This window comes from Astatotilapia calliptera, chromosome 22 (assembly GCF_964374335.1).
Source record: "Astatotilapia calliptera chromosome 22, fAstCal68.1, whole genome shotgun sequence".
NCBI classification, from domain to species: domain Eukaryota; kingdom Metazoa; phylum Chordata; class Actinopteri; order Cichliformes; family Cichlidae; genus Astatotilapia; species Astatotilapia calliptera.
In genome coordinates, this window is record NC_137442.1 from 15,399,547 (window position 1) to 15,426,937 (window position 27,391).

At 41.9% G+C, this 27,391-nt stretch overlaps 1 protein-coding gene and 1 long non-coding RNA gene across 4 annotated transcripts in view; one reads left to right on the forward strand and one right to left on the reverse strand.

Annotated features, from left to right (window-relative positions):
• The window catches only part of trps1 (trichorhinophalangeal syndrome I), a 113,880-nt gene that overhangs the window by 47,186 nt on the left and 39,303 nt on the right, over positions 1 to 27,391 (forward strand). For all 3 annotated transcript variants that reach the window (XM_026157259.2, XM_026157260.2, XM_026157261.2), the window contains exons 3-9: positions 2,417 to 3,133; positions 3,493 to 3,608; positions 9,096 to 9,708; positions 9,944 to 10,158; positions 10,631 to 10,841; positions 10,970 to 11,210; positions 17,599 to 18,388. In XM_026157259.2, the coding sequence (XP_026013044.2) occupies positions 2,417 to 3,133; positions 3,493 to 3,608; positions 9,096 to 9,708; positions 9,944 to 10,158; positions 10,631 to 10,841; positions 10,970 to 11,210; positions 17,599 to 18,388 (2,903 nt within the window). The remainder of the gene's footprint in view (positions 1 to 2,416; positions 3,134 to 3,492; positions 3,609 to 9,095; positions 9,709 to 9,943; positions 10,159 to 10,630; positions 10,842 to 10,969; positions 11,211 to 17,598; positions 18,389 to 27,391) is intronic.
• On the reverse strand, positions 20,646 to 27,330 carry LOC145423796 (uncharacterized). Its single transcript, XR_013904838.1, has 3 exons — positions 27,221 to 27,330; positions 22,989 to 23,118; positions 20,646 to 20,846 (listed from the first exon to the last, which is right to left on the reverse strand). It is a non-coding gene; the product is annotated as an uncharacterized LOC145423796 (long non-coding RNA).

The following is a 27,391-nucleotide window of genomic DNA, read 5'->3' on the forward strand; positions in this document are numbered from 1 at the left end:
GCTGCTGTGTTAATGCAAGAATTGTCATCACCGGTGAACTTACTAAGTCACCAGTCGGATGGATCATACAGGGCATACGGAAACATAGTTTAGGTCAGTCAGTGCTTCTTAGGTCGGGGTTTCAGCTTCATTGCTTTACCACAACGATCTGTAGTTTTCCACTGTGTGTGTGTGTGTGTGTGTGTAAATGATGAATTCTGACTGGGTGTGGTCGACATCAGATGAGATTTTCCCCTGCTCCCTGCACTCACTCACACTCTCCCGCTCCCTCTCTTTCCCTACACACACACACACACACACACACACACACACACACACACACACACACACACACACACACACACACACACACACGCACAGGGTGAGTGCCAGGGCTGGTCTAGGCGTGGGCCCTTGCAGACATAAATGCTTTATTTTAATAGTTGTATGGCAGAGAGAGAGAGTGGGAGAAAAAAGGCAAATACTACAAAGGCCACGGAGAGATTGGATTCAACAAAAACAGCACCCCTCTCTCATTTTCTGTTTTGCTCTCCTCTCTATCTCTGTTTATTAAGTATTTTCTAATCCTCTAGATAACAACAGAACGCTGCCCAAATATGGGTATTGTCACTGTGCATCATCACCCGATTATGGATATTCAAACTTATTCTCATATTTTCTTTAGCAGTGTATGTCTGTGTCTGTGTGTGTGTGTGTGTGTGTGTGTGTGTGTGTGTGTGTGTGTGTGTGTGTGTGTGTGTGTCAGTTCTCTCACGCTTTAACTGTTTGCAGGTTGCTATCAGTAAATAACAACAAGCTTTTGTCTCTCACAGATGCTCACAGGGTGGTGCACATGCTTTCTGGGTTTATCATCAAATAATGCATTACTCACACATAAAACCCTCAAAGACAACCAGTGTCTTCCCCCCTCATATTGCATTGATCTAAAAGTGATCAGTTTTGGCGTCAATCAGGCGTCGGTTGGGTTTGACTTTGTTTATGACCAAAAGAAATGGGTGTACGGGCTCTCCGGGTTGACTGTGCACCCCCGAATATGAACCGAATGACCACAAATAAACACAGATGCGCGCGTATGCGCACGCACGCACACACTTGTGCAAGGAAGACAAAAAAAAGAGCAAAAAAACAAAACGCATGCAGCATCTCCCTGTCACGACTGTTGTGAATGCTACAACCACAATTGTTCCCCTTTTGAACAAAAGAAAGATTATGGTTTAACATAAAACACATGTTTGGTTATTTGATGGCTTTGTACAGTGATTATAAGGGAAGGAGGGGAGGGGGGGAGGGCAGGAACAGAAAGAAAACATTTAATGATGGAATTACTTAAGTTATTGTTGCAATTATTCTTGCATGTGAAAGAGGGCAACACAGAATAAAAAAATGACTTGGCACTTCATTTCTTTGATATTTGTGTTTTACACAAGGATGCGCAAGCAGGAAAAAGGTGAAAGGTCGAGAGAGAGAAAGAGGATGAGTGGGGCGGGACAAAAGCAAAATGTGACATGGGGGGAAAAAAGTAGGCAATCAAAAGAGGAAACCGAAGGAGGTGATGCAGATAAAAGTGTGAGAGACAGTGAGAAATGAGAAAATGAGAATTTGCAAGCCAGAAAATGAATGAAAGGTTAAAAAAAACAACCAAAAAAAGCAAAAAACCAGAGGAGCAAAATGGGAAGGAGAAATTTGGAGCGCTTGAGGGAATGAATTGCAGTCTGCCGCCTCCCTCATCCATCTTTCTGATATGGGGCGTTCGGTTTGATGTGGTTGTGCGTTGGCCATTCTCCCCGTCTCCTCTCCTTCATCTGTCTCCCCCGTTTCTCTCCGTGCCTCACCCTCCTCCCCCCTCGCTGTCTCTCCCGTCTCTCTGATATGGTTTGGGTTCTTGATGTGGTCACGTGTTGGAAGATTCTCACGGATGGTTTCCATAACGATAAAAAGATTCACTCCCCAGTTGGGTTGAAAAAGGAAAAAAAAAAAAGTTGTTCGATGGGTGCTTTTTTTTGGTGGGGGGGTGGCCGTCACATTTCAGCAAGTACCCGCCCTCCAAAAAAAAAAAAAATCCTGAAAAAGAAAAAAAAAATCTCTCGCAGCTGAGATGTTTCTGATTTGTTGCGCCTGTTTTTCTTTGACGAGGTTTGTGGTCGAGGATTGTCGCAGATTTTGGTGTTCAAAGAAGTCTGTAAATTAAATCAAAGCTATTTTGCGCACATACTGTACATCATTGTCAGATAATTGTATTTGTGTGCATGTGTGGCGTTATATGCAGAATATTACTGGAGTTTGAAAGGCTCTGTATCTTTTAGTGTCTCGAGGGAAGTCAGCTTGCTGTTTTTTATCCCCAAGCTCCTTCTTCTTCCTCCCTTAATACATGGTAACAAATCATAATTTTCTTTTTCTTCTATTTTTATGTTTGTAGAAATGGTGAGGAAGAAGAATCCCCCTATCCGGAGTGTGGGAGGCGAGGAGGAAGAGGAAGAAGAAGGGAAGAGGCCAGCGGGAGAAGAGGAAGAAGAAGGCGAGGAGGAAGGGAGAGTGGGAGCAGAGGCCGAACGAATAAACCGACCCTCCGAGCCGGAATCCTCCGAGCGGGTCAGAGGAGATGAGGAGCAGCAGGAGGAGGAGGAGGGGGGAGAGAGCGAGTGCATTTCCTCGTCTGTCTCTCCCTCGTCTGTTGGCGATCGCTACGGTAATGAGGAGCGAGGGGGGAGGAGAGGAGGAGGCAGGGGAAGGGCAAAGCAAGGAGGAGCAGCGCTGACGGACAGGCCGGAGAGCCAGTCGGAGCCTGAGGACGGGGACAGAGCGGTAGAAGAAGGGGAGAGAAGCGACAGAGAAAGGGGGGAGGCAGATCATCTCACCCCTCCTCTCCTCTCTGCCCCGCACCTCCTCCCAAGACAGGAAGGAGGGGAGGAGACCACGACCGATACCCCTCCGCTTTCCTCCAGCCCCTCTCCTAAACTCCAGGACTTCAAGTGCAATGTGTGTGGCTACGGTTACTATGGCAACGACCCGGCTGACCTGGTGAAGCACTTTCGGAAGTATCACCTGGGCCTGCACAACCGCACACGGCAGGATGCTGCTCTGGACACACACATCCTGGCACTCCACAACATGGCTCCCCAACACACACCTATTGGTAACTTCAGCTTTCTCTGTCCAGCGCTTATTATAGAAATGAGTTTATAATGGAGAATGAAATGTATGACCCTAAAGACCTGGACAGTCATAGCAAATATGAACCAGTACAGGAGAAAACTGCCAAAAATACATATGAGTTCATCTATTTTATATATATATACATATATATACTTTGAACTTGTCTTCCAGTAAGGACATAGCAGTTACTTAGAAAAACAGCATGTTGATTCTGAGTCTAGTTTTCCTTCTTCCCAGATGTCAGGCTAGTTCTCACATTTTTTTTGCCTCAAGCAGCTTGAGCCCTCTTTGTTTATCTGTTTCTACCAGTCTGACCCCTTCTTGCATTTCTCATGTCAGACATACAGGCGGGACAAGGGCAGAGGAGCCAAGCCAAAGACTTGGGGAAGACAAGACCAGAGATACAGAGTCAGCAGCATAGGACAGTTATGATGAATGGCACATATGACGTACAGGTAAGTCCTGGGTGTGAAATACTCATAAAAGTGTTTAAAATACTCCATACTTTAATAACTGAATATATTTAAAAAAAAAACAACTATGTGCTGTAGTAGCCCTTTTAAGGAATTTTAAAAGGGGTTAAAAATAAAATAAAATAAAAACCTCCTCAGTCCCACAGAAAGCCTTAATTTTTGGAGCTGATTGGCTTTCATAAAAGTCAGTGTGGTATTCCAAAGTACTATTTTTCTTGAAGTTTGCCAATTTTGGTATCTGTGGCCCATTTTCCACAGTATGTTCTCAGATTTGGTGACTCTCATCCTGCCAGCATGCCAGACTGCAAAAGGCATTTCTTTTCCCATTAATTTAGAGCTTCCGCTCAAAGTACCAGGAAATTTAACTCCCAAGGATTTTTCTCTCACGCCATCCAGACATGCTTCAGACGGTTGACTGTCTATATTTCCAACCCTTGAAATGTCGTGTGTGTGCGATCAAAAATGTTAAGTGCTGCAAGCCTCACCCAGAAATTTCTGTACCTATTGAAAAGTATTAATCTCCTGGGGAGTTTTTTTTTCTTTTCTTTTGTTCAGGGGTAAAATAATTTCCCCACAGTAGAAATTGTTAACTGTTAATAGCCCCTGGAGTTAGTTCCTGCAGCGTGGAAGCTCTCATAAGCCGTTTTTCCACCACAGGAACTTTTCCCAGGGTCTAGAAACTTTTGGAGGGACTCAATATATTTCCATTTGTCAAGTAGCCTAACTGCAGCGTTTTGTCTCATCTCACAGTCATTTGAGATGGTTTTTTACTTCAAGGTATTCCGCAGAATTTGTTGAGTATTGCTTGTAAATACCACATTGTAACTCGGGCCTTCATGTCTGATTCAGAGCGCAAGAACGAGAGAGGGAATGAGAGAGACTGAGCAGTTGTGGTCAAGCATGCTAGAAAGTGAATGTGAACAAACCCGTGAATCAGACAAACCAAACTTTATTTTCTGGTTGTTTCTCAGTGGTTGCGTTCTGAAGTAGTGATAAACAGGCTTATATTGTTTCACAACCCTACGGGAAGGTGCGTGGTTAGATTTTTTTTTTATAACCAAAAGGGAGGCTTCAGCCTGTCCGCCGTGGATGCTCTGTCTGTGTGTGTATGTGCACGGAAAAGAGGCACGATGGAACGTCATCTAAACCTTTTCAGACATCCCACACGTTAAAACAGCTAAAGTGATGGGCCTGGTCTTTTCTTTACCGCAGTGGAAATGTAGAGAAACAATGACAAGGATCAGGGTGTGAGCTCCACACAAAGAACTAGTAAAGAAACATGTATTTCTGATGTGTATTTCCTGTTAGGCTTATAATAATGCTGTTATTACACACGTACAAATGATGTTATTTAAATATACTTTTATTTTGCACATGCCACGTATTTATGCGGATCAGGTATAAATCCAGTAAACTTTATGTAGTGTGAGAAAAATGTGAAAGTGGCCACGTTGACATCATCTGAAACTTTTTAAAGTTGTTGTTGTATTTCTTTTCCACGTGGGTTACCTTGGAAACAGATTTTTTTTAAGATAACAAACACAAGTTGACGCACTTATGCCTCGACTAGAACTGGTGTTAGAGATTATGGCAGGGCTCCGGCACATTTGATATAATCTTATAATTAATTATACAACAATTTTCTTTTATTTTGTGGTAAAACAGTAACATCAGAAATATGCACTTATGGATGCAATGCAGTCTCAGTCTTGTTTGCATATGTTTAATGCGCATCATTGTGTGCACCAACATGCACTAGTAAAACTGGCGTAAAGTTCTAAAAGAAAACTCAAAAATGTTGCATTCATTTCATTTACATCAAAGTTCCAGTTATTAAATTTGTATGTCATAATAACTCGAAGAAGTGCGACATACTGTATATGAAACATTTTATGTAATCATAGTTAGAAACTTTGATCCAATACAAGTAACACTGATTTAGTTAACAGTTCGCTGTAATCACAGTTGTAATAAATCTGCAAAGTTAGGCTCATAACTGAATGGAATAATTTATTGGGTAGAGCAATCTGCAACTGATTTGTAACATAGGGTGTGCCTTATTTGGACAGGGAGGCATTGTGCTGCAAGTTATAAAATTTTATAGACTGACAGATGGATAGACACAGAAAGGGAGACAACCGGGGCACCTGGCAGACAAGTCGTGCATATGGGGGTATGCATAGTCAAGCGTACGTGCGCGCGCACGCACAAAAGCCATAGTGTCGACTTCCCAAATCTTTTGCAGGGAATGCGTGCATAGACAAATGCTCGCATGTGCACCATATGCATGATTATAGCTGTTAAATAATTCAATAAAATCAATGCTCATCCCCATATTGAGGTCTCATTTTATAAAACTAGGCGAATGAAGGGGATGCTGCAAACTTGCAGTTGCAACTAAAAATTCCTTCTACGAGGTGAATGTCGTAGATATACTAGGACGCTGTACTCAAACTTCTAATCATAAATAATCAAAAAACATTTTTAAAAAAAGAGATGTGTTTTGTACCTGACATCAACAGATTGAACAGAACAGAACCGAATCAATCGGAGGATAAAAGTAGTTTTCAATAATTTTGTTCTTTGTGTTACCAGGCGTCCATAATCAGTGAAATCAGCAGCGCCAGTATTGATTTGCGGTGCATGTTAGTACTGAACATTAAAGCCTCAGACTAACTGCTCATGTGTCTGCTATTTTTACCTCAAGAGCTACGAAGTTTAAATGAGATCTTAAATCAGATCAGTGATATCTAATCACCTATCAGTTTAGCAGTATTTTCAGTAATAACCTACAGGTTCGCTTGGAAAAAATTTTTTAATCGTCAAATGTTTACAATATGCTGTAAATATAAGCTCATTTTTGGCAATAACTGTCAAGGATTAGGATTTCGAGTATTCATGAACTGTGATGTTTTTGTGTGAAAGATTTAGTGGGATGATTCAACAAACGTGCATGTGTGTGTCAAGAATAGTGAAGGAGTTTAGTTTCATTTAAACCAGCAGCCTGTAATGATCTAAAGTCACGTAATGGACACAGTAATACACATACGCGTGCAGACACACACACACACGCACACCGAATCAGAAATAGAAAATCCAGTGGGCTTAAGTCGTCATTATGAAGAAAAAGTGAAAGTATATATATACTTAAAAAAAAAAAAAACGAATGAAAGGGGTCTCTATTCTCTCCATCCCTCACTCACTTTTTCTCCCTCTCCCGCCCACGTTTGGAAAATTCCATGTTGTCATTTGCTAAGACAAGATTCCATGTCAACCAATGAGATTCCAGACCCCCCCCAAAAAAGTCATAGTGGAGAAAAGGGAGAAGGAATGAGTGAGAGTGCTCGAGATGGAGGAGGAAAGGAGAGAAGGTAGTGACAGAGGCAGACGGAGAACCAGTAGTTATAATCGGCTGTTAGGGAGTGTAATGAAACAGCTGTCAGACATATTTAGCTGTCTTCTTCTCTCCTGCTTCTCCATTTGTCTCTCTTATCAAGTCTTTGTCTCTCCTTCACCTTCTCCTCTGCTCTGCCCTCTTTCTTTGATTTGTCTTTCTTAGTCTCTATTACTTTATCTAATCCATTTTTCCAACTTCTCAATTTGCTTCCCGGCTCTCTTTCGCCTCTTTCTTTTTCTGCAGCTCTGTTCTTCAACTTACAATTTTTTCTTTCATCTTGTCCCATTCGCCCTTTGCCTCTTTTCTTTCACTCTGTCCCTGTCTCATATTCTCGGTCATGTCTTCCTGCACATTCTGCCTGGTGAAATTACTTGATGCTTTGCTCTTTGCTAATTGTCTGGGCAGGGTCTGTTGGATGAGATAATTGTTGAATTTCTGTCGTGAGATCACGTACAGTAATGACTCTCATTTAGACTTTAACATTTATTTTCTTTAGCTGAGTTGACGTATACCATCTCACGCTTAATTCTTTGTACAAATATTACTTTTTCCACCCTTTTTGGCAAAATGATTGCCTCACTGTCACTCTTGTTGTTTATGAAAAGAGGAAAGTTCAGATTTTCAGCTGTCCTATGAACTGATTGTAGTTTCTTTAAAAAACAAACAAACAAACACACAGAGAGAAAAAAATCTTTTACACCTTTCATCTTCAAAAATGTCCTTGTACCATCATAAAAAAAACTACAAATTTCCCTTTATCTTAACTTCACTCCCACTTTTAATCCCAATACAGTTTAACCATAAGCATAAAACTAGGCAAATAAATAATTTAAATAGTTTTGCGTGTCTTAAAAACTAATTTCTGTGTTAGATTTTGGGAAAAAATCCCAAACAACAGACAGTATTTGTATAACATAGACACAAACTTGTATCTCTTGTTATTTTAAAAAAAATCCAAGTATGAAAAATATCTAAACATATAGAACCTGTCAAACTCACACAAAAAAACCCCGCATGCTAGCAATCCATTATACTAGGAAACATGACATAAAAGCTGAACAGAACATTCCCCGCTAATCTGTTCTTGACACCAATTGACGTAACTGCCATGCTGCACATTCGCTGATTCTGAGATCTAATTCCTAGTATTGAAACGAAAAACAAGAGCATTGCATCTGTTTGGCGTTCTGTTATCTATGGAGCTTTGCATCTTTGCTCATGTCACATGCAGCATGCAGCTCTGTTACCACACTGCCCATAGTTATCTTAAAACCTCAGATTTAGAGACAAATCTATATTGTACAGTAGGGAGTCCATTGCCACTGTATGGCATGCCAGATTGCCTCATTACTATCATAACGATGAGCACAGTGTAATCACGTACTGTCTAGAGGCTAACTTAATAAAAAAAAAAACAGTGCCAGGTTGCTGACTTAGTTATATAAAACCTTGGCCTCGACCCTAAACACTACAGTAGAGCCTAGTAGTTTTGTTATTGGTTGGTTAGTTAGACTTAGAGTTGCCTTTTAATTGTCTACAGTTACATACGGAAAATGATGGATTATGTTCATTGTGGGTTTGAGTAGCTAAGGCATAATTATCCTGCACAGCTCTACGATCGGTGGCTTGTGCCATGTGTCCTTTAAATATCTGCTGCTTAGGAACACAAAAATAACTGCCTTGTATCTAATTTATTTCATGTTTGTCTGTTTGAAGGAAAAGGCAATATAACCAGTCATTGTCTTTTTTTTTCCCCTTCTCTGAATCCTGTAAAGTACTTTAATAAATGTAAAGTTAGCATTAACTTTAACTATTTAAAGAATTATAAAGAAATTCCCGCATTGCTCTTTATTTCACAAGATTAAGAGTCTGATATGTAGTTATTCATTTGCAGCAGCAATTTTAGGAAATGCAGACATCTGGAAATGGAAAATGGACAATAAATAAAAACATCTTTTATTTGCATGAAGCAATAACAAGCAAGCAGACTGCCTCTTAATCAAACTGTTTATGTATTAAATATATATTTTTATTCCTTCTTTATTGTCTTTTTCTTTTCTGCCTATCAACAGGTGACGTTGGGTGGCACGCTCATTGGAATCGGTCGGAAGACCTCGGATTGCCAAGGAAACACAAAGTACTTTCGCTGCAAATTCTGCAACTTCACGTACATGGGCAGTAATTCCTTGGAACTTGAACAACATTTCCTTTCCTCGCACCCAAACAAAGTCAAAACACCGCCAACCACACCCCTGCTGACCACAAATAACCTGGCAACGCACGACAACCAGCTGAAGGGACGGAGTCAAGCCTTAGACGGGGCCGAACGAGTTGCGGTGCGCGCAGAGGACGACTCTTTGGTCGGGTACTTCATCCCAGTTAGGTCTTGTTCGGATTCATCGGGCTGGGTGGGGGAGGTTGGTCGAGGCGCCGTGCAGACGTATTATTGGTGTAAATCCTGCAGCTGGAGTTGCGAGTGGTCGGGGGGTTCTGCAAGGCTTTTAGAGCACTATGAGCAAAGACACAAAATGAACACCGGTGGTACTACGAGCCCCAACAACTCTAATCCTGGTGGGATCGACAGAGAGCGAGAAAGAGGAGGAAGGAGAGATGGAGGAGAGAGAGACCAAATGGTATCAAAAGGCCGCAAAGATCAGCCATCCAACCTCTCCAGCACCAGCCAAGGTAATGAAGATGTATTGGAACGTGGCAGTAAGATGATGTTCGTTACTGCTGGTAGATTGTATCTGCTTAAAGCGAAGATAAATGATCGCCCTCAATAAATGAGTCTTCTATTATTGTTTGTGGTGCTTGTCACCTCATGTTTGTTTGCCTTGATTATCATAATAGAAATGATACGTGATAATATTTGAATTTCTGCCCAGGTTTTATTTACTTTTGTTCTGCTTTTTGCTCCTAGGAGACCCAAACAGCAGTGATTCAGAAGCAGTTGTGACCAGTTATAACTGTCAGTTGTGTGATTTCCGGTACTCCATGGCCCACAGTGCGGATGTGATCGTAGTAGCACCATTACTACTGCACTACCAGCATAACCACTCCATCCACCGCTGCAGCATTCAACACTGCATGTATTGTCCACAGGGTCTCTGTCAGCCACAAAAACACCTAGGGGAGGTGAGATAAATAAAATATTGAAATATTTATTTGCTTGTTTTGCTGCCTGCTTGTTAATTAGAAGGAAAAAAAGAGCTGTTTTGCAAGCAAAGGAAAAATAAAATGTAATATAGGAACAAGTGTAAAGTTAATTGTTCCAATTTCCTGCCTAGTTAAAATTCCCTTGCTTTCCTCAGTCTACCCACGCATTCTCCCCTCCCTCCTTTTGTGCCAGCTGCCAGCAGTTCTGTTGCAGCTGTTAAAAATGCAAAAAGGATGGTTAACATCCAAAATTGAGGGTGGCATCATTTACTTAATAATGCACATTCATACTGGTACTGCTGGCTTCCACTTCTTTATTAGATTCATAGAAAATACACGGCTACGCCACAGCATCAAAACGAGATTCTTCTTATATCGGCAGTAATCAGTAAAGAATTTGAAGGTTCAAACCACTTTTGCTCTTACCTTTTTTTCTAATTTGTTTCAACAGGTATCCCACCCATTCGCTTGTCGGAAGCCCACCTGCCCCAAATGCTGTTCAAAGTTCCCTCAACTCGCCAAACAGCAGGACGCCATTGGTTCAAAACCTGCTGTCACCACCTCACCCAGCGTGACTCCTCCTAATCCTAGAGGCGACCACAGTGGGATTTCTGGTTCTACTTTTCACCCCTCAAACCCCGCCCATCCTGTTGTCACACAAGGTATTTGGAGGCATATGTTATTTATATATATATATAACATTTATCGGAAGCCTGATTCTGGAGCTTTTCCAGCATGACCCTAAATTCTTCGCTTCTTGCTTCTGATTGGTCCCGCTTTCCTGTCGTAGGCGTCACCCACTTGTGTGACCAGTGTGCATTTGCTACCACTGACATTGACGTGTTGCTGCAACACTATGAAAGCTGCCACAACCTGATCAACCTAAAGGGGGCTCCCCCACATGTCAAAGCTGAGGAAGAAGCTGCGGGAGACAAGGAAGGAGGGCGAGGAGGCGCAGGAGAGAGGGAGTACTCATGTACAAAGTGTCACTTCATTACAGAAGTGGAAGAAGAGATTTTTAGACACTACAGGTGAGATTGCATGGTCATTATAATTGTGTTATTTGATAGGATGTATTTTCTTCCCCCTGCCTAATAAGCTAATAAGCTAACAGTGCCCCAGTTGATCCCGGGAGGAGACACAAATCCCTTTGGGGTCATGGTAGGGGGGGCATCTGACCTAAAAGAAATCTGCCAATTCAATCAAACATGCAGAGCTACCCCCTGTGGCCCTTGTAAATAAGAGAGCAGCCAAAGGTAGCTTCTTGATGATGTTTTTTTACATTATGTAGTGTTTTTTTCTGCAAGGGTTGAGCCATTCAGTTTTCCATCTTTTTCAAAAATCTGTGCTTTTTTTTTGCCGTGCATGCAGTCAGTTAACTTTTTAAGACATAGAATCTCATACAGATCGAGTATTTACTTTGATTGAATTCATCATGGGGAAAAAAAAGGCAAGAATCTGAAAAATTTTGTTCAAGTTAGGTGCAAATTCCTGTGCTTTGTTTCAGACCCCTGCGATTCTTCCTTCTTACACTCACTTATCAAGTAAATGTTCAGTGAGAGGAAAAAAAGAAAGAAAATTGTACGCTTAAGTTACTCGCAGACACCATGTTGACATTCTCACCTGGAAGCTGCACAGATATGATCACATATTTATAGCCCGTGTTGCAGATTTTCAAACTGATATTACACACACCCGTCTGTGATGAAGTCCATGAGTCGAATATCTATGAAAGCACCATGTTGTGGCTTATGGGCTGTTTTCTCGAGGGGCAAAAGGCTTTGGCCTTACGTTCACATTAAAGTTACTCCATGTCGTACATTGCTGGAGATTAGACGACTTAAGACGCATTCCTCTTTAAATGCACCTTGGATGCCTGTGAAGCCAAAACCCCAATATTGCAACAAGCTTTACAGTCTTTGACATTTCACCCACGTCTGCTCACTGTCTGAAAGTGAGTGGTCAGAAAGGTCCTATTGAGTTTGTCTTGCACTACGTGAAAAAATAAAGTAACAAGGTCTTAATCAAAAAATGAAATCTAGGTTTCAAAAATATTACATTTGTCTCACACTGACAAGTGCAAGAAGGATTTAAGTTTCCCTGAAGGTGGGAATTTTCTCTTTTTATTTGCACAGGTAAATGTATACACTAAATTTATATGTATATTTTCTAAAAAATACCAAAAACTCACTTTTACAGGCTGTAGAGGCTAGACTGGACTCCAGAGCCAATCCTGTCTTCTAGATTCAGATTTAGTGACAGAAAAAGATGAAAGGATGAGTTGGGGTGGGGTGGGAAAAAGGGGAGTGGCGTGGGAAAGCTGGGCCCAAAGACACAAAAAACTGGAGATAGTTGTGTGGAGATTTGCAGTTACTAATCTACACTACTGATCGGAATGTTTTATTATATGTTGTCACTTGGCATTGGTATCTAAATCAGGCTAAATTATCAAAGAACAAAGTATCGATAAGCTGTGATTGTTTCTGCTGTCAGGGTTTTAAAACAATATGCTGCACTTTCTTTATTCCCATGAAGAATGGAGATCCTCCTCTCTGAGCCTGTGTGCCTGGGGCAGAGGCAGCTGTCACTCCCTTTAACTGCAGCACCATGCAGCACACACAGGCACAGGGCCTCAAACTCTTTTTAAATGTGGCTGCTCCTCACGAGAAGTGATGCCAAAGACAATTTCTTTCCATGCGAGGGCAGAAACACAAGCAATATGCGAAGATATTAAATGCAGAGGAATTCACAGTTTTCGTCTGCCTAGCTGTTAGTTTTTCTGTCGTTGCCTCAGGTATGTTATGGATACTCAGTGTGTGAGCGTAGAGCCCACACACTGAGATAACTTAATTACACGAAATTGGATTGATGATAAAGCGCACCTTGTGTGTTAAGCTACGGATGGATTCATAAATTCAAGCGCAAATGTTCACAGGAGTATCTGAACGGTTCTCAGTTAGGGTTTTAGAGCACGCACATCGGGAGCACATTCAGAGATGAGCCTTTCCTCAGTCAAAAACAATGCTGTCGCAGTTTGCGGCTCGAGAACTTTTCTCTTTTGACAGCCTGATGAGAACAGCAGATGGCAAGGACCGAAAGACGGGAAGGGAAGAAAGAAGGTTAGAAGAAGGAATGTAAGAGGGAAGGTGAATGAAATACAGAGAGAGAAATTCAGAGAGAAGGGTGACAAAGCAGAGTTTGCAGGGGATTTAACAGTTCATTCACGTCCTTAACAAAATCTAAGCCCTGAATCTTGGAGCTCAAATCAAATAAAAGTGAAATAAAGCCAGAAAGTTTCATGCTGCATCTAAAAACAACCATTTTTTTTTTTAAATCTGAAGGCCAAGTCTTAGAAAACAAAAAGCAGCATGTAATTATAGGGTGTTCAGATCAAAGGATGCTGCTGTGTAATGCGAAAAAGATTGTCAGCCATAAGTTTTATAGATAAACTCTCACCTAGCTGCTAATATACACCTTAAGTACAATCTGATGGCTGACAGTGGTCATGTTAAAATTACACCCATAGCAGCCAGTCACACAGGTTCTTTACCCACATATCAGATATATATGTATTGGTCCGGGTAGAGCCAGTCACAGTAAAAAGGATTTTGTCCACAAATGGGGAGCCAACCAATGGTAAAGCCGCAGTGGACTACACTCACCGGTCATTTTTATTAGTTACACCTTGCTAGTACCACTTTGGACTTCCTTTTGCCTTTAAAACAGCCTAAATTCCGGTGTGGAAACATTCCTCAGTCGACTGCACATCCTGTGATCCGAATCTCCTCTTTCAACACATCCCAAAGAAGCCATTTGAGTAGAGAAGATTTATTGTAATTTTCAAGTTTGAGAGGATTTGAGCATTGATACGATGGGTTATCCTGCTCAAAGGAGCCATCAGAAGATGGGTACACTGTGGTTATAACGTGATGGCCAGCCTGAACCATTGCTACAAGAGCCATGCTTTCCATCCGAATGTTGCAGTAGAAATTGAAACTCATCAGACGAGGCAACATTTTTCCAATTTTCTCTTGTCCAATTTTGGTAAGCCCAGGTGAATTGTCACCTAGGTCACCTGCTTTTAGCCTGCAGGAGTGCATTCAGAGATGCTCTTCTGTATACCTTGGTTGTAACAAGTGGTTATTTGAGTTACTTTTGCCTTCCTATCATTTTGAAGCAGTCTGGCATTTTCACCTACAGCACTGCCACTGATGGGATATTTTACATTTTTTCAGACCACTCTCTGTAAACCCTAGAGATGGTTGTGTGGGAAAGTCCCTGCAGATCAGCAGTTTCTGAAATACTCAGACTAGCCTATGTGTCTCAACAACCGTGCCACATTTAGACACTCTTAAATCACCTTCCTTCCCCATTTTTGTTCCGTTTGAACTTGATCATTGGCTGATTAGACATTTGCATAAACAAGCAGTTGAACAGCTGAACCTAATGAAGTGGCTAGTGAGTCTACAAAACACAAATTGTGCTTCCGGATGCTGCAGAGTGCATTGCTATAATAAGATATTTGGAGAAAAAAAGAGACTTTTTTCCCACTGTCTCGCTGTTTCTTACCCTACTGATGGAACAATGCTGCCATCCTAAAGGAGTCAGAAATCGGAATTTCAGAGTTCCAAGTCAGAATTTGAATCTGGAACTCAGACTGAGGGGCCCCAGTAAGTAAGAGTTAACAATCCAAGATGGCGGCATTGAGCGTAAACATTAGCAAAACTATAAAACTTTGAATCTGTGCTGGCTCTGTTGTGTATTAACTCACTATAACTCCCCAAATTAGCCACATGCACAGCACTGGTCAGGCTCAGTCCACGGATTCACAGTGCCAGATTTATCAAAACAAGCTTTAGGACATGATTCTAGTGCAAACTAGAAACTGTTTATTACAAATGGATAAATTATTATTAAAATACAGATAGAAGAAGCATATTTTTTATGTCTGCTTCAACATTTCCCGTAGGAAAGTAGTGTTAACAGTGACAGACCCAGTAAATGATGAAATCAGTAGGTATGCCAGTCCACGTGTGGATGCTGATGATAAATCAAGGCTGCTGTGTCGTTCAGCATCTGGAGACATAAGTCTAATGGACACACTATATGCTTTTTCATTCACACGTTCTCACAGATTTCTGCAAATATTTCAGCCTCTGTGATCTGCTAGAGGTGCAGACCTTTTATATATTCTTCAACAGCTAATAAAGGGAGAAAGAGAATATGAGGCAGGATGATGAATAAGATAAGTTTATGTCAGAAGTATATATTTATTTCTGTATTTTCACTTGCTGTTGTATAGAAATCATGCATCAGACGTACAAGACAGCAAAGAGGAATACATAGAGTATTCTGAGAGGTTATATATCGGGACGTATTGTAAATGTTTGTGTGGGTCTGGATCTGCAATATCTTCTCATTGTTTTCAAATTCACGCCTTAAATGTTTTGTTTTTGTTTTTTCCTGGATGAGGAAATATTATGGTAGGGTTCAAAGCAGAAACCAGAGGATGCGAGTCGCAAAATGGAGAAAAATGACTCTGGATATGCTTTTTTCCCCTGTTTTCAGTGACTTTTGGTCCGTGTTTATTGTCTGCTATTGTAAAACCCTCACTCTGCTGTAATATGCAGCGATAATAACCTACTGGTGGGAAAAGCCTAAAAGAATAAAACAGGCAGTGTTGGGAAAAGCGGTGTTTTCTTATGACATCTGAGTGAAGCAATTAAGCAAGTGTAATTTTGGATTTAAGTGAATTATGTGGTAAATGACGATATTGACAAAGGAATATGAATAACTACAAGATACCAATTGTTAAACTGTGGCCTACCATCATTAATAAATATACCAGCAAAACAATTACATAATCCAAGTGCAGACAAAATGAACAGCTTCATTATTCTGTGAAACATTTATTCATGTGTTGGTATATCTGTCTGTGACAGCTGCGGGGCAAACCGAGCCTGCCGAGGTCCACTGTAAACAACACACAAGTTCTTGTTCTAGATGGTTTAATGCTTTGCTTGTTGGCCTGCACAAGAAGCATCACGGCTGTTGTGTGTGCCAGGAAAAAATCTTGACGCTGTGTATCAGATATATCGCTGGTCGCCCTCGCCAGCAGGAAATGAAGGTGGTTTATTGATGGGCGATCCAGTACATGTCATTCAGGTTCATTTATGGTCCTCACGATTTTGAAGTAATTCACTGTGATTTAGTGGGGCACTGAGTCACTTTGTTGGCCTCGAGCTCTGTGAAACTCTACCTGAGTGTTTGGGGGAATTTAGGCAGGGGCAAATGCACTTTAGGTTTAGTCAGTACAGGGGGTGGATTTTCTTCAAACTGTGAGTGATGAAAATCCTATTGGAATTAATTGTATTTACATTTTAGAGCAATAGATTCAAACATGAACTGACTTTCTTGTTGCCAGTAACAAAACTAGTTACTTAAGTCTTTCCTCTTACGTTCAGCCTTATTAGTGTTACTTTGACTTCACTGTGACTCATGCACGGTGAAGATAACCACTGATGACGGGATCTCCTTTTCAAAAATGTCATGGTCCTGGGCCATGTGGGCCCAGTATTCTTAGTTTCTTATATTTTTGTATTTCGTTCCTTATTTAGGCCATGTTTCCTAAGTTGTCCTGTTGTGTTGTTCCTTATTTGACTTCCCCTTGTGACTTTTATCCCCTGTGTGCCCCTCTATGTATCTGTGAGCCCTCATCTCCCCTCCTTGTTTCATTCCATGTTTCCCCAGCCCACTATGCCCGCGCTCTCTCTCTCCTCCTGTTTGCACCTGTGTACTTCCTGTTTTACTTTGACAGTCTCCCGTCAGTGTTGTTTACTCCTGCCATGTCTTGTTATGTTTATCTGTGTCAGCTGTGTTCCCATGTGTGGCCACTTCCCCTGATCATCCCTCTTGTGTATTTAGTCTCTGTGTTTCATGTAGTCTGTGTCGCGTCGTCTGTGTTACCACCCCCTGTGTTCCGTATCTCCAGCCATAGCTTTTCCTTAGTTTATGTCCAGTTTAGGTTTCTGTTTGAACTATTACTCTTATGCTGCCCTCACTCTGTTTTGTTCCTTTCATCAGCCAGAATAAAAGGCTCGCTTTTGTTTAACTCCACTCCTGCATCCTCGCTTGTGTTCGCTCCTGGGTCCACCACACACATTTCCGCACGGTCTGCCTCCGCAGACCGTGACAAAAAAAGTCACGTCTCCGATGTGACTTGCAATGCATTTGTTCAGAGAAGGTTTGAGCAACTCAAGAATAAACTGCTTATTTTTGCAATTAGCAGTATTACTTTATGGTTAACATAAAAGCAAACAATATGTACTAGTGTGTATTTTAATGCTGAATATTTTGTTCCTTCTGAAGGTCCGTTTTGTATTCATGAGTAATTTACACACTGCTCTTTTCTCTCGGCAGGCGTGTCCACGCGTGTTGTCGCTGTCGACGTTGCGACTTCACGGCTCCAGATTCATCAGCCCTCCTCGACCATTTCAACTCAGCTCACTGTCACGACTCCTCTCCCTCGTTAGGCTCATTCACGACAACCTCCTTGCCCACCTCACTGACTCCTTCCCTAACACTCTTGGCCAATGGCTGCTCAGCGCCTTCTACTTTAGCCATTAAAGAAGAGAGCAAAGGGGATATCCGCCTCCTCTACTCCCTGGCGCCGCCTGAGGGACGGTTGGCCGAAGGTGGCAGAGAAGAGGCAGGCGGGCTGGTAAAAAGTGAGGGTGTTGAGGAGAAAGAAAGAGAACGGGAAAAGGGCTGGGTTCTTGGTGAGACAAGAGGACTGGGGGAAAGAGGGGGTGAGCAGGCCCACGGCTTACTTTGGGTGCCTAAGGAGAGAATGGGACCTGAAAGAGGTGCAGGAAGTGGGAGCCCATCTCTTTTCACCTCCCCACTGTCGCTGTCTTTTGTCCCAGCCAATCACGAAGTCTCACAGCAGAAAAGAGGCGTGGCCTCACCTAGCATGGTTTACCTGGGAGACACCAAGTCATTTTTGGGAGATACAAAGTCCTTTTTGGCAGATGCCAAGTATGGAGGAGGGAGACCAGGATCAACCGCTTCAGGTGGGGCTGGAGCTGGCGAGAAGCAGAGCCAGATGACCCCCCAGCAGTACACAGGAGGAGGAAGTACTGGTGGTGGTGGCGGAGGACAGGAAGGGAAAGGAGGAGCCAATAAAGAGGAATCCCAGTCCTTGCTAAGGGTAAGGTGGAACATGCAAAAACCCCCTGCTTTTCATCTCATTCTAATGAGATGAAAATCCTTCTTCTTTGTCTCATTTACACCCTGACTTTTGCGTGTAGCTCTCTGAATGGGAGCCTTTGTAGCTAGGCCTCTGTAGCCAGATCCTGCCTGCTGAGAAGCCTTAGTTATCAGGGACCTTCTATTAATACACTTTCATCTTAAACTCATCTTTCCTTTCACTCAGATGTGAGGATTAGATCTCATGCATTGAGCCCATACACTGTAATCTTTTATTCTTCCATCATATTTTGAGGGCTTAAGCAGATTTGGGTTGGCTAGCAGAGTGTGTACCCAAATGCTTGCGTGTGTTCATATCTGTCCCTGTGCATATGATTCCATGACATCATTTCCTTTCCCATAGGCGGCATTCATCTTCTTTAAAAAAATTGAACTCACAACAGTGAGAAAACCACCCGCTGCTATGGAAACGGGGAGGAAAACTGACAGTTCCCATGGCTACCACGTGTCAGTCAGCTCCCTCACCCTACTTTGTGGACCACAATGCTTTTGACTTCACAGTGATGTCATTGACTGGCAGTAACAAACTGTGGTTTGCCTGCACCACAGAGCTTATTGGCTATGATCACATTAGATCAGAATAGACTGAACTTTCTCTCTCTCTCTGTATATATATAAGTATGAGTTAGTGTGTGTGTGTACGAGTGTGTGTGGTGTCAGGGTTTGACTTGGGGCTGCGTAAATAGTAGTAGTGAGTGTTAAAGTTGTGTTCTTAGTGTGTGTACGGATATGCTGCTGTGTGATTCGAGTCCATGGGCCCTTTGTAGGACTTGGGGTTTGGCCTTTTGGATGTGTGTGAATGTGTGTTTGTCTGTGTGAGGTGTTGGCAGTAACTTGGCAGGCTGGGCAGGGTGGGGCAGCAAGAGGTTTACTCATTATCGTGGGTGGGGCAGTGTGTCTCTGTGAGAGAGTGGGAGGCTAAGACTGAAAGAAGGAGGCACAGATAGAGAGAACATGCGTGCATGCGTGAGAGAGAACAGTGGAAGATTAAGATAAAAAGACGTAGACGGGAAAAGTCAGACGGAGATAAGAGTATAACAAATCACTCACCCCTTTCTTGCTTGCTCTTTATGGAAAGAGCAGCTAGTCAAGAAAATCTTTTCAAAATTATAAATGTACAGAACAAAAGGAGACTGGTCAATACAGATTTGTAAATTTGGCGAGCACGTTTTTCACTTTCACTCTCACTCAGTGTTATTCTTAACAGTCTGACAGTTTGACATGTATGCTTATTTTAGATATTCACTAATATTATGAAATGTTTTTGCAGAGTCAAATATTCACATTTGAGGCTTTTTAAATCATCATCGTTCCATCAGGATGAATATTATCTCTTTTTTCCATTATTGTATACACATTTCCTCCAAAGCTATGGATATAAACCATTCATCCATTCATTTAGAGGGGGGTCCACCCTGGACCCTGTGACTGCAGGGCCATCACTGAGAGACACACAACCATTCACATTCACATTCAGAGGAGGGCATTGTGGTGGAACAGTGGTTAGCACTGTTGCCCCACAGTAAGAAGATCTTGGGTTTCAATCCACCATCTCGCTAGGGCCTTTCTGTCGAGAGTTTCCATGTTCTCCCCGCGTCTGCATCGGTTCTCTTCAAGTACTCTGGCTTTAGAGATGTGCAGTTAGTGGGACTATGTTAACTGGTGATTCTAAATTACTCAGAGGTGTGAATGTGAGCGTGAATTGTTGTCTGTCTCTAGATGTAAACCAGTAGTTCTCAAACTGTGGGGGTGATGTCGCTCGTGGCGAATAGAGTCGCTGCTGTGGATGTGAGGCAGATAAAGTGCTTAAAGCTCTGTATGGGCAAATGTGGCCTGTGGCTTAAAGTGCGTTAAGTGGTCAGTAAGACCAGAAAAGAGCTGTATAAATGTCAGTCCATTTCCAGGCCTGAAAACGTCTGCGAACCGCTCACTTAAAAAACGATTTGGCTGCTTCAGGTTTGCAATGGCCGACCCATCAGCAGGCCAGTAAGGGTAGCAGCTCATTTTAAATATCTTCTATGTTTTGTGAAGACCAAGTTTCGTATGAGCCATCTCTGACTGTTCCATTTGCATCTGTGCTGCCTATGAGAGCCTAAAGAAAAGAGCAGATGTTTACATAAACAGACAAAGACCCAGAGTGAATCTTTGAAGATGAAAACAACTAAAAAAAGAATAAAAGGAGATGAGAAACAAGCAGTTTATTAGAGACGAAGCTGAACACGACTTGTTGCTTAAGTAGCTTCATAAGGTATGGCCTTTTCTTCTTCCTCTTCTCACTGCACAGTATTTATTCTCAGTTTCCATGGCTTGCACTGACACACACAAACATAAATATGCCCGGCACACATAGACACATGGGCTGGAGTTGACTCATCACTGGGCGGGGTGAGGGAGGGGCACTAATGCAAAAAAAAAAAAAAAGAATCAGAAATAGCTTTGAACACACACAAAAACAAACTTTTGGTGTAATTTAAATGTGGCATGTGGACTCAAGAGGGCAGAGTCTGTTAAAAATCCATCCAAAATCCAAATAGTTCAAGAGGAGGCGGAAGGCAGTGATGGAGGGATGCAGGGAGTGATTTAGTAGGGAGGAAGTATATGATTAAAACCCGGCAAATATGGAAACAAATGGCCAGTCATATTTCATCCCAACCTGTGTGCGTTTGTGAGAGTGTGTGCATGTGGTTCTGTGGTTTTTGTATGTTTCCCTCATCCTTACTTGTTCTTTCTACTGTCCGCTGCATCGATCTGTCTTCCTCCTCCTTTTTCCTCTCGTTCTTTTTCTTTCATTTCCCTTCTTTTCCTCAAAGGACAACTCGCCCAATACGCGGGGATCGATACACACCTCACGCACACAAAAGCCATCAGACGTGCACAAACGCTCCCACGCAGGTGTGCACTCACACATACACATAAAGAACCCACAGTTCTTAGTATTCCGGTTTTGTGAGGCTTTTTGCTCGGTGGAGGGGAGAGAATATTTTCTTTTGAAAGCCCTGATCTATAATTGCCGCACAGCATTGCCTTGTTGAGACATTGGCCCACTATTGGCTTTGTTTTCATAGTGATTTATTACATTGAAGACATTTTCTCAGTCTGAAATGTTATTTTCTAGCTGTTTTACTGACTGTATGAGACAAGGATAGAAAGCGAATGAGGTTTAGAGATGAAATTAAGCTAAAAGCTCGGTTGATGTTTGAGTTTATAAATGGAACGAGGCAGACTTTGAGTAATGGCGGTTTTTCCAGTTAAGTAGGGCTGAGAAAGGTTTGCCTCCGAGCCAAACATATGTGAACATATGTAGATATACCCGAACATGTGTGACTCTGTCCAAAACGTACATCATCTAATAAATTCCAGCTTGTGTTTCCGAGGGGAATTCCACCTCAAGGACGACACGGACTGCATAAATGCACATAAGCAAAAGAAAGTGTGGATTTGGCCTTACAAACACAGTGTGGTCATATTGCAGTATTGAAACACGGGCATTTGAGGTTTTAAAAGTCCCATGCGTGACATTCAATTCCATGTGAGAGACAGAGAGAGAAAATAGAGAGACCGAACTGAGAGAGATAAACGGGAATGTGTGCTTTCAGCAGATCAGAGAAGAGTTTCATTAAAGTTTCTCTCGTTTACATTTCTGCCCGATGGAGCTAATTATGTTTAAAGGACGCACACGCTCACACGCGCTCGCGCACACACACAGACTAGACACACACACAGACACAGAGCTGTAATTCCATAAAGTTCTCATTACTTGGCTTTCAATTTTCTTTTATCCTTTCTTTCTGTTTCTTTCCTTCCGCGTACATTTCGGTGTACACGTGTGTCTGCGTGCTTACCCCTGCTTGTGTACTTGATTACGTGCATTGTGTCTCCATTTGCATTCCGAGCACTTGTGTGTGCGCGTGTGTGTTTTGCGAGGAAATTAAAGCGTGAATTTAACTTATTTTCTGTGCTGATAATTTAGCATCCCTTTATATCCGCTACAGGAAATTATAGAGCTTATGTTTGAGTCAGTGTGTGTGTGTGAGAGAAACTGTGTGTTTGTCTGAGCCTGTGCGTTTGTATTCTTAATGCTTTTTAAAATCAAAAACTGAGTAAAAATTGTGTTCTTTGACTTATCTGTGTTATCTGAATATTATCTTTGTTTTAGAGCTTTTTTTGTCACTGTGCTTTTCGCTCTCTACAAATACCCCTCAGAGTGAACTTCAAATTGCCTTTGATATAAAGATATACTTTACCGTTCCTTCTCGAGAACTTGTGTACCTTTGTTTACCTCATGGAACATCCCTTGAGAGTCGAGAAAAGTACTTTAAAAAGTGGTTTCATTTTAAAGCTGGAAAACTTGTCTAGGAGGTGAGAAACACCTGAACAACCCTGTTTAGTTATAAACCTATCCAGTCATTGCCCATTGTTTTCTAGCTGGATGCTAGTGGACATTCTGGTTGTGTGCATAACCCTTTTGTATATTTCCCTCCCTGTTATATGTCAATAAACAGTGTATCTTGTGGCCAGTGGTTGTTGCTGCAATTGCTCACCTCAAAGCTCACAGTAGTTAACATGAAGGTACCCCTTCACTTGTGCCGCACCACAAGTTCCTGAATTTCACCGACAGACGATGGTTTTTGCACGCACATCGCTTCTCCTCTCTTCCTGTGTTTACGCCACCTAATTATCAACAAATTTCACCAAAGGTTAGAAAAAGGAACGTGTTTGAGGCTAACAGCCACTGACAAGTTTTACATATCTCGGTTTCTATCACATGTTTATGTAAAGTACAGAACTCTGCAAAAAGTCTTGAGACGCCCACTCTTTTTTTATATTTCGCTTCCAAGGAGTCATCTTCTCTTTTCGTCTTGAACAGTAGTTCTCCAACATTTCTGAGAATCTTTCAAAGTTTTTCTGTGAAAGCAGCACATTAGTTGCTTTTCTAGTCCTTGCACCTGAACATTTTTTGAAGAATGTTTTTTGAGCGATGCATCTGGTACTTCAGGTGATCCCTCAGCTGTTACCAAAAGCCGTAAAGTCCCAGTCGAAGGGTGGCTGTCAAGAAGCCATTTTTAAGGAAAAGCTGAGAAATGCCAGTGGCAACAGGTCTTGTGTGATGAATCCAAGGTTGAAATCTTTGGATCGTCATAAATATGTACAGAAGCCGTCGTAACCAAAAGTGTCTACAGCCACCTGTAAAGCGCAGTGGAGGTTCTGTGACGGCTTGGGGCTGCATTTCAATCAGTCGTGTTGGGGATCTTGTTATGAACGCAGAAAAGTATCATCAGATTTCGATCCACCATGCAACACCATGGCGATAAATGCAACAAAACCATTCCCAGAGCCCAAACCTCAATGTTATTAAAGCAGTGTGGGATCATCTTGACAGAATAAAAAGGACTAACATTCAAAGAAAAGCTATAAATGTCCTTCAAGAAGCTTCAAGAACTATACTTTCTTGTAATACTTAGAGAAATGACAAGAAAGCTGCGAGTTCAGAGAGTTCAGACAGTCACATTCAAGCTGTTAGAATCAAACAACTGTTTTTACCTTATGTACTATATTTTCATAGATGTTTGCACATATTTCAATGAATTGTTACTCAAGACACACAGCACAGTACTGTATATAGGTCAGTATGGTTCAGATTCCTGCTCTGGTCTTTTCAAATTATTTCATAATCCTGGCAGTGTACAGTAGGCAATATTTAGTGTACAGAAAGAACCCTTTTGATGTTGGTTAGTTGATTTCTTCATTTATCGACGCATTCGGCCATTGCTGAGGCAGCAAACTGCATATCCGACCCACTGCTTCAGTACCGGCTGACTATCGACAGGTCCAACAGCCATTAAACATCAATACAGCAGTTGAGAGGGGTCTAAGCTCAAAGGCACATTTTTTTTTTCCTACAGACATCCTAACAAAATTCACCTCATAGACGAGGCTGCTCTTGTGCACGCTTTTAGCATCCTATATACTCTATTATTGGAAGGGTTAAAAGAGCTGCGTTCGCCGTGTCTTGCTGCAGTTTGTGTGCGTTGTGTGCAGATGTGTGTGCGTGTAGGAAAAAGGAAGACATACTAATATTCATCCATTCTCTCTCTTGCCCTCTCTCTCCCTCTCGCTCTTATACACCCTCACACCAAGTTGTCTCTTCTGGGCTGCTCGGTTTGTTTGTGTAGCAGTCACATTTCCCATCAGGACACAGACTCAAATAAACACAGGCCATGTTGGAAAGAAAAAAAACACAAGTGTCTGAGTTTCCGTCTTTGTGTGTGTGTGTGTGTGTGTGTGTGTGTGTGTGTGTGTGTGTGTGTGTGTGTGTGTGTGTGTGTGAGGTAATGTGCCTAGTGTATAAAACCCAGGCTGTGTTTGGCGTAACAGAAACATAATCGGACAACCTGTTTGCTATAATTTTTACCTGCGTGTGTTTATGTGTCTGTCTGTGGAAACAGTGGCCTTTACGCTCATGTGTGAGCATGTGCGCGTCCCTCATGTGTGAGCTGCGCGCCCGTCCGCTGATGGGAATGTTCGTGCGTGTCACAGTTAAAACCAGTGTGCGGCTTTATGCTCTGTGACAGTTCACAGCGGTCTCATTGTCTGCTAGGAATATTACATTTAGCTTGAAAAACAAATTACACCATTTTAACCGCATTTAGACCCATTTTGGGTTTTCCACACATGTCACGCTCGCACACGCACATTACAGCTGACAACATGCGCAGTTCGAAGGTGACAGCTTGGCATTTTTGGCTCGTGTAAATCAAGAATTTGCCTTGACTCGGTGTTGGCTCGTGTTCGAATGGTAATCCTCTGTTTAGGACTGTTTTGAATTGTCTGATTGACTAAGTCTGACTTGGGTTAGAAGGGAAAAAAAAATCTGAAATGTTTCTTCTCAACCTGCTTGCCACATCACACCATTTCCAAAAGCGTAAAATCAGTCAGCAGCCCTAGAAAAGGACGCATAATTGACTTTATAATCACAGGATTTGGCAGCAAGGTTTAGACTTTAGATTAGTCAGAGCTTCCTCAAATATGACATTCAGCCTCCATCCCATGTGCCTGACATGTCTCATTTGCTGAAGTGTCCTTGACATTGAATTATTATTTGCTCCAGGGCTGCCATATGTAGCTGAACTTCCTGTTAAGGGGAAGCAGCGAGATAAGGCACTGATCCTTCTGGGGTATTAAGAAACACTTTCCTGTGATTGTATGAACTTTACTGGCACTCAGTGAATTGTCCTATTTATTACAAACCACACCCCTCTGGCACAGCTTTAGGAAAGCCATTAAAACAATTTGGATAATTTTAGTGTAGATTTCGATTGATTTGTTTCTTTATTTATATATTTTTTGCTGATAAAGCAGAACTATACAAATATCTTATAATATCTTATATGTGTATAATATATTCATGCCGTCTGTTCAGATGGCCTCTCGCTGTTGGGAGCATATTATTCGTTCAGGCGCATGTCACTTACACATTGAGCGTTTTCATTGGTTTAGCTGGGCGCCAGTGAAACATGTGTTCCACCCACCCCAGCAGAGAACCAACCAGGTGTTTTTCATCATGTCGACATGGCAACGGTAAAACACAGTGGTTATTTTAGCTCCTAGCTGTAATTTAGACGTTTACATCAATTACTGTTACAATCAACTTACATACACACTACTGGAAGTGTGTGTATGTGCGCATGCATGTGTGGCTATGTGTGTCCTTTTCTATTTCTGTGTTTTTCTGCCATGGCTTGCACATCTAGCCCATTGGTCCTTGTGTGTTTCTCTTTGTGGGGCTCTCTTTCTCTCTCTCTCTCTCTCTCTTCTTTTCCTTCCGCACTCGCTCTCTCATTTTTGGTGTAAGGCAGGAGCAATTCACCGCAGGCTAAGTGTGTGTGCACATATGTGCACGGACATAGACACACACACGTGTGTGTGTTCACACATGGAACCAATATTAAGGCCAGATGTTCATTTTGCTACAACAAGACCTCTACACGCAACTCTAGCCAGCTACATACACACACACACACACACACATACGCACCAATGCATAGGATACACCAATCTGGCAGCACTTCTGTAATTAGGAAGCTGATTGGTTAGATTAAATGTCCATCTGACCCCTGACCAATAGTTAATTTGAAAACCCTGCCTGCCTTCCCCTTCTCCTCTGTCTCTTGGCTCTGTTGCCTTGCCTCTGCTTTCCTTTCCCCATCTCTTCTTTAAATCACAAGTTCTTCCACACAATCGGCCCTTGTCTGGATAATAGTGAGTGATGCAATTTGACAAATAGGAGAAAAAGAAGCTCGAGAAAATTACGGTAAATAGTTTGACCAAAAGTGCTTCCAGTAAATGACTTAAAGTTGATTGACAAATGACCACTAATGACTTTTTCTCTTTTTATCCACCCAAGTATCTGAGCTCATTAATAAAAGCATGTCTTTCCACAAACACGGAGTAAGGAGCAATAAATTAACATGTAGTATTAGTTGTATTAGTTTTTTTTAACTTTAGTTCTTCAGTTTTTCAGTGTTTTGCAAGGCTTATTCTGATCTCTGCCTAACATGTGAGTTGCCCAGGGGAGACACTTCGCCCATGCATTGTAACAAAAGGATGTGTCTCTTCTAGCGTTCAGACAGGGTGAGGGAACATTACGAAATAACCGCCTATGTTAAAAAGAAGGAGAGAACATTTTAAAATTTGAAAAGAAGTGCAGTACAGATATCCTGCCAAACCCAAAAGGTAATAAAAAAAAATAAGATAAGAGTTCATTCCCACCTACATCTTTGCTGACGTGCGCCAATTACCACTTCGCTGTGACGCGCCCAAACGCTTTAAGTACATCTCGTGTTTAAACACGGAAATCGTCATCACAGTGCCGCACCTAATTCACTGCGAGAAAGCAAGTGGAAAAAGTAGATTTAGAGAAGAATTTAAAAGTGCAGCACCCGTA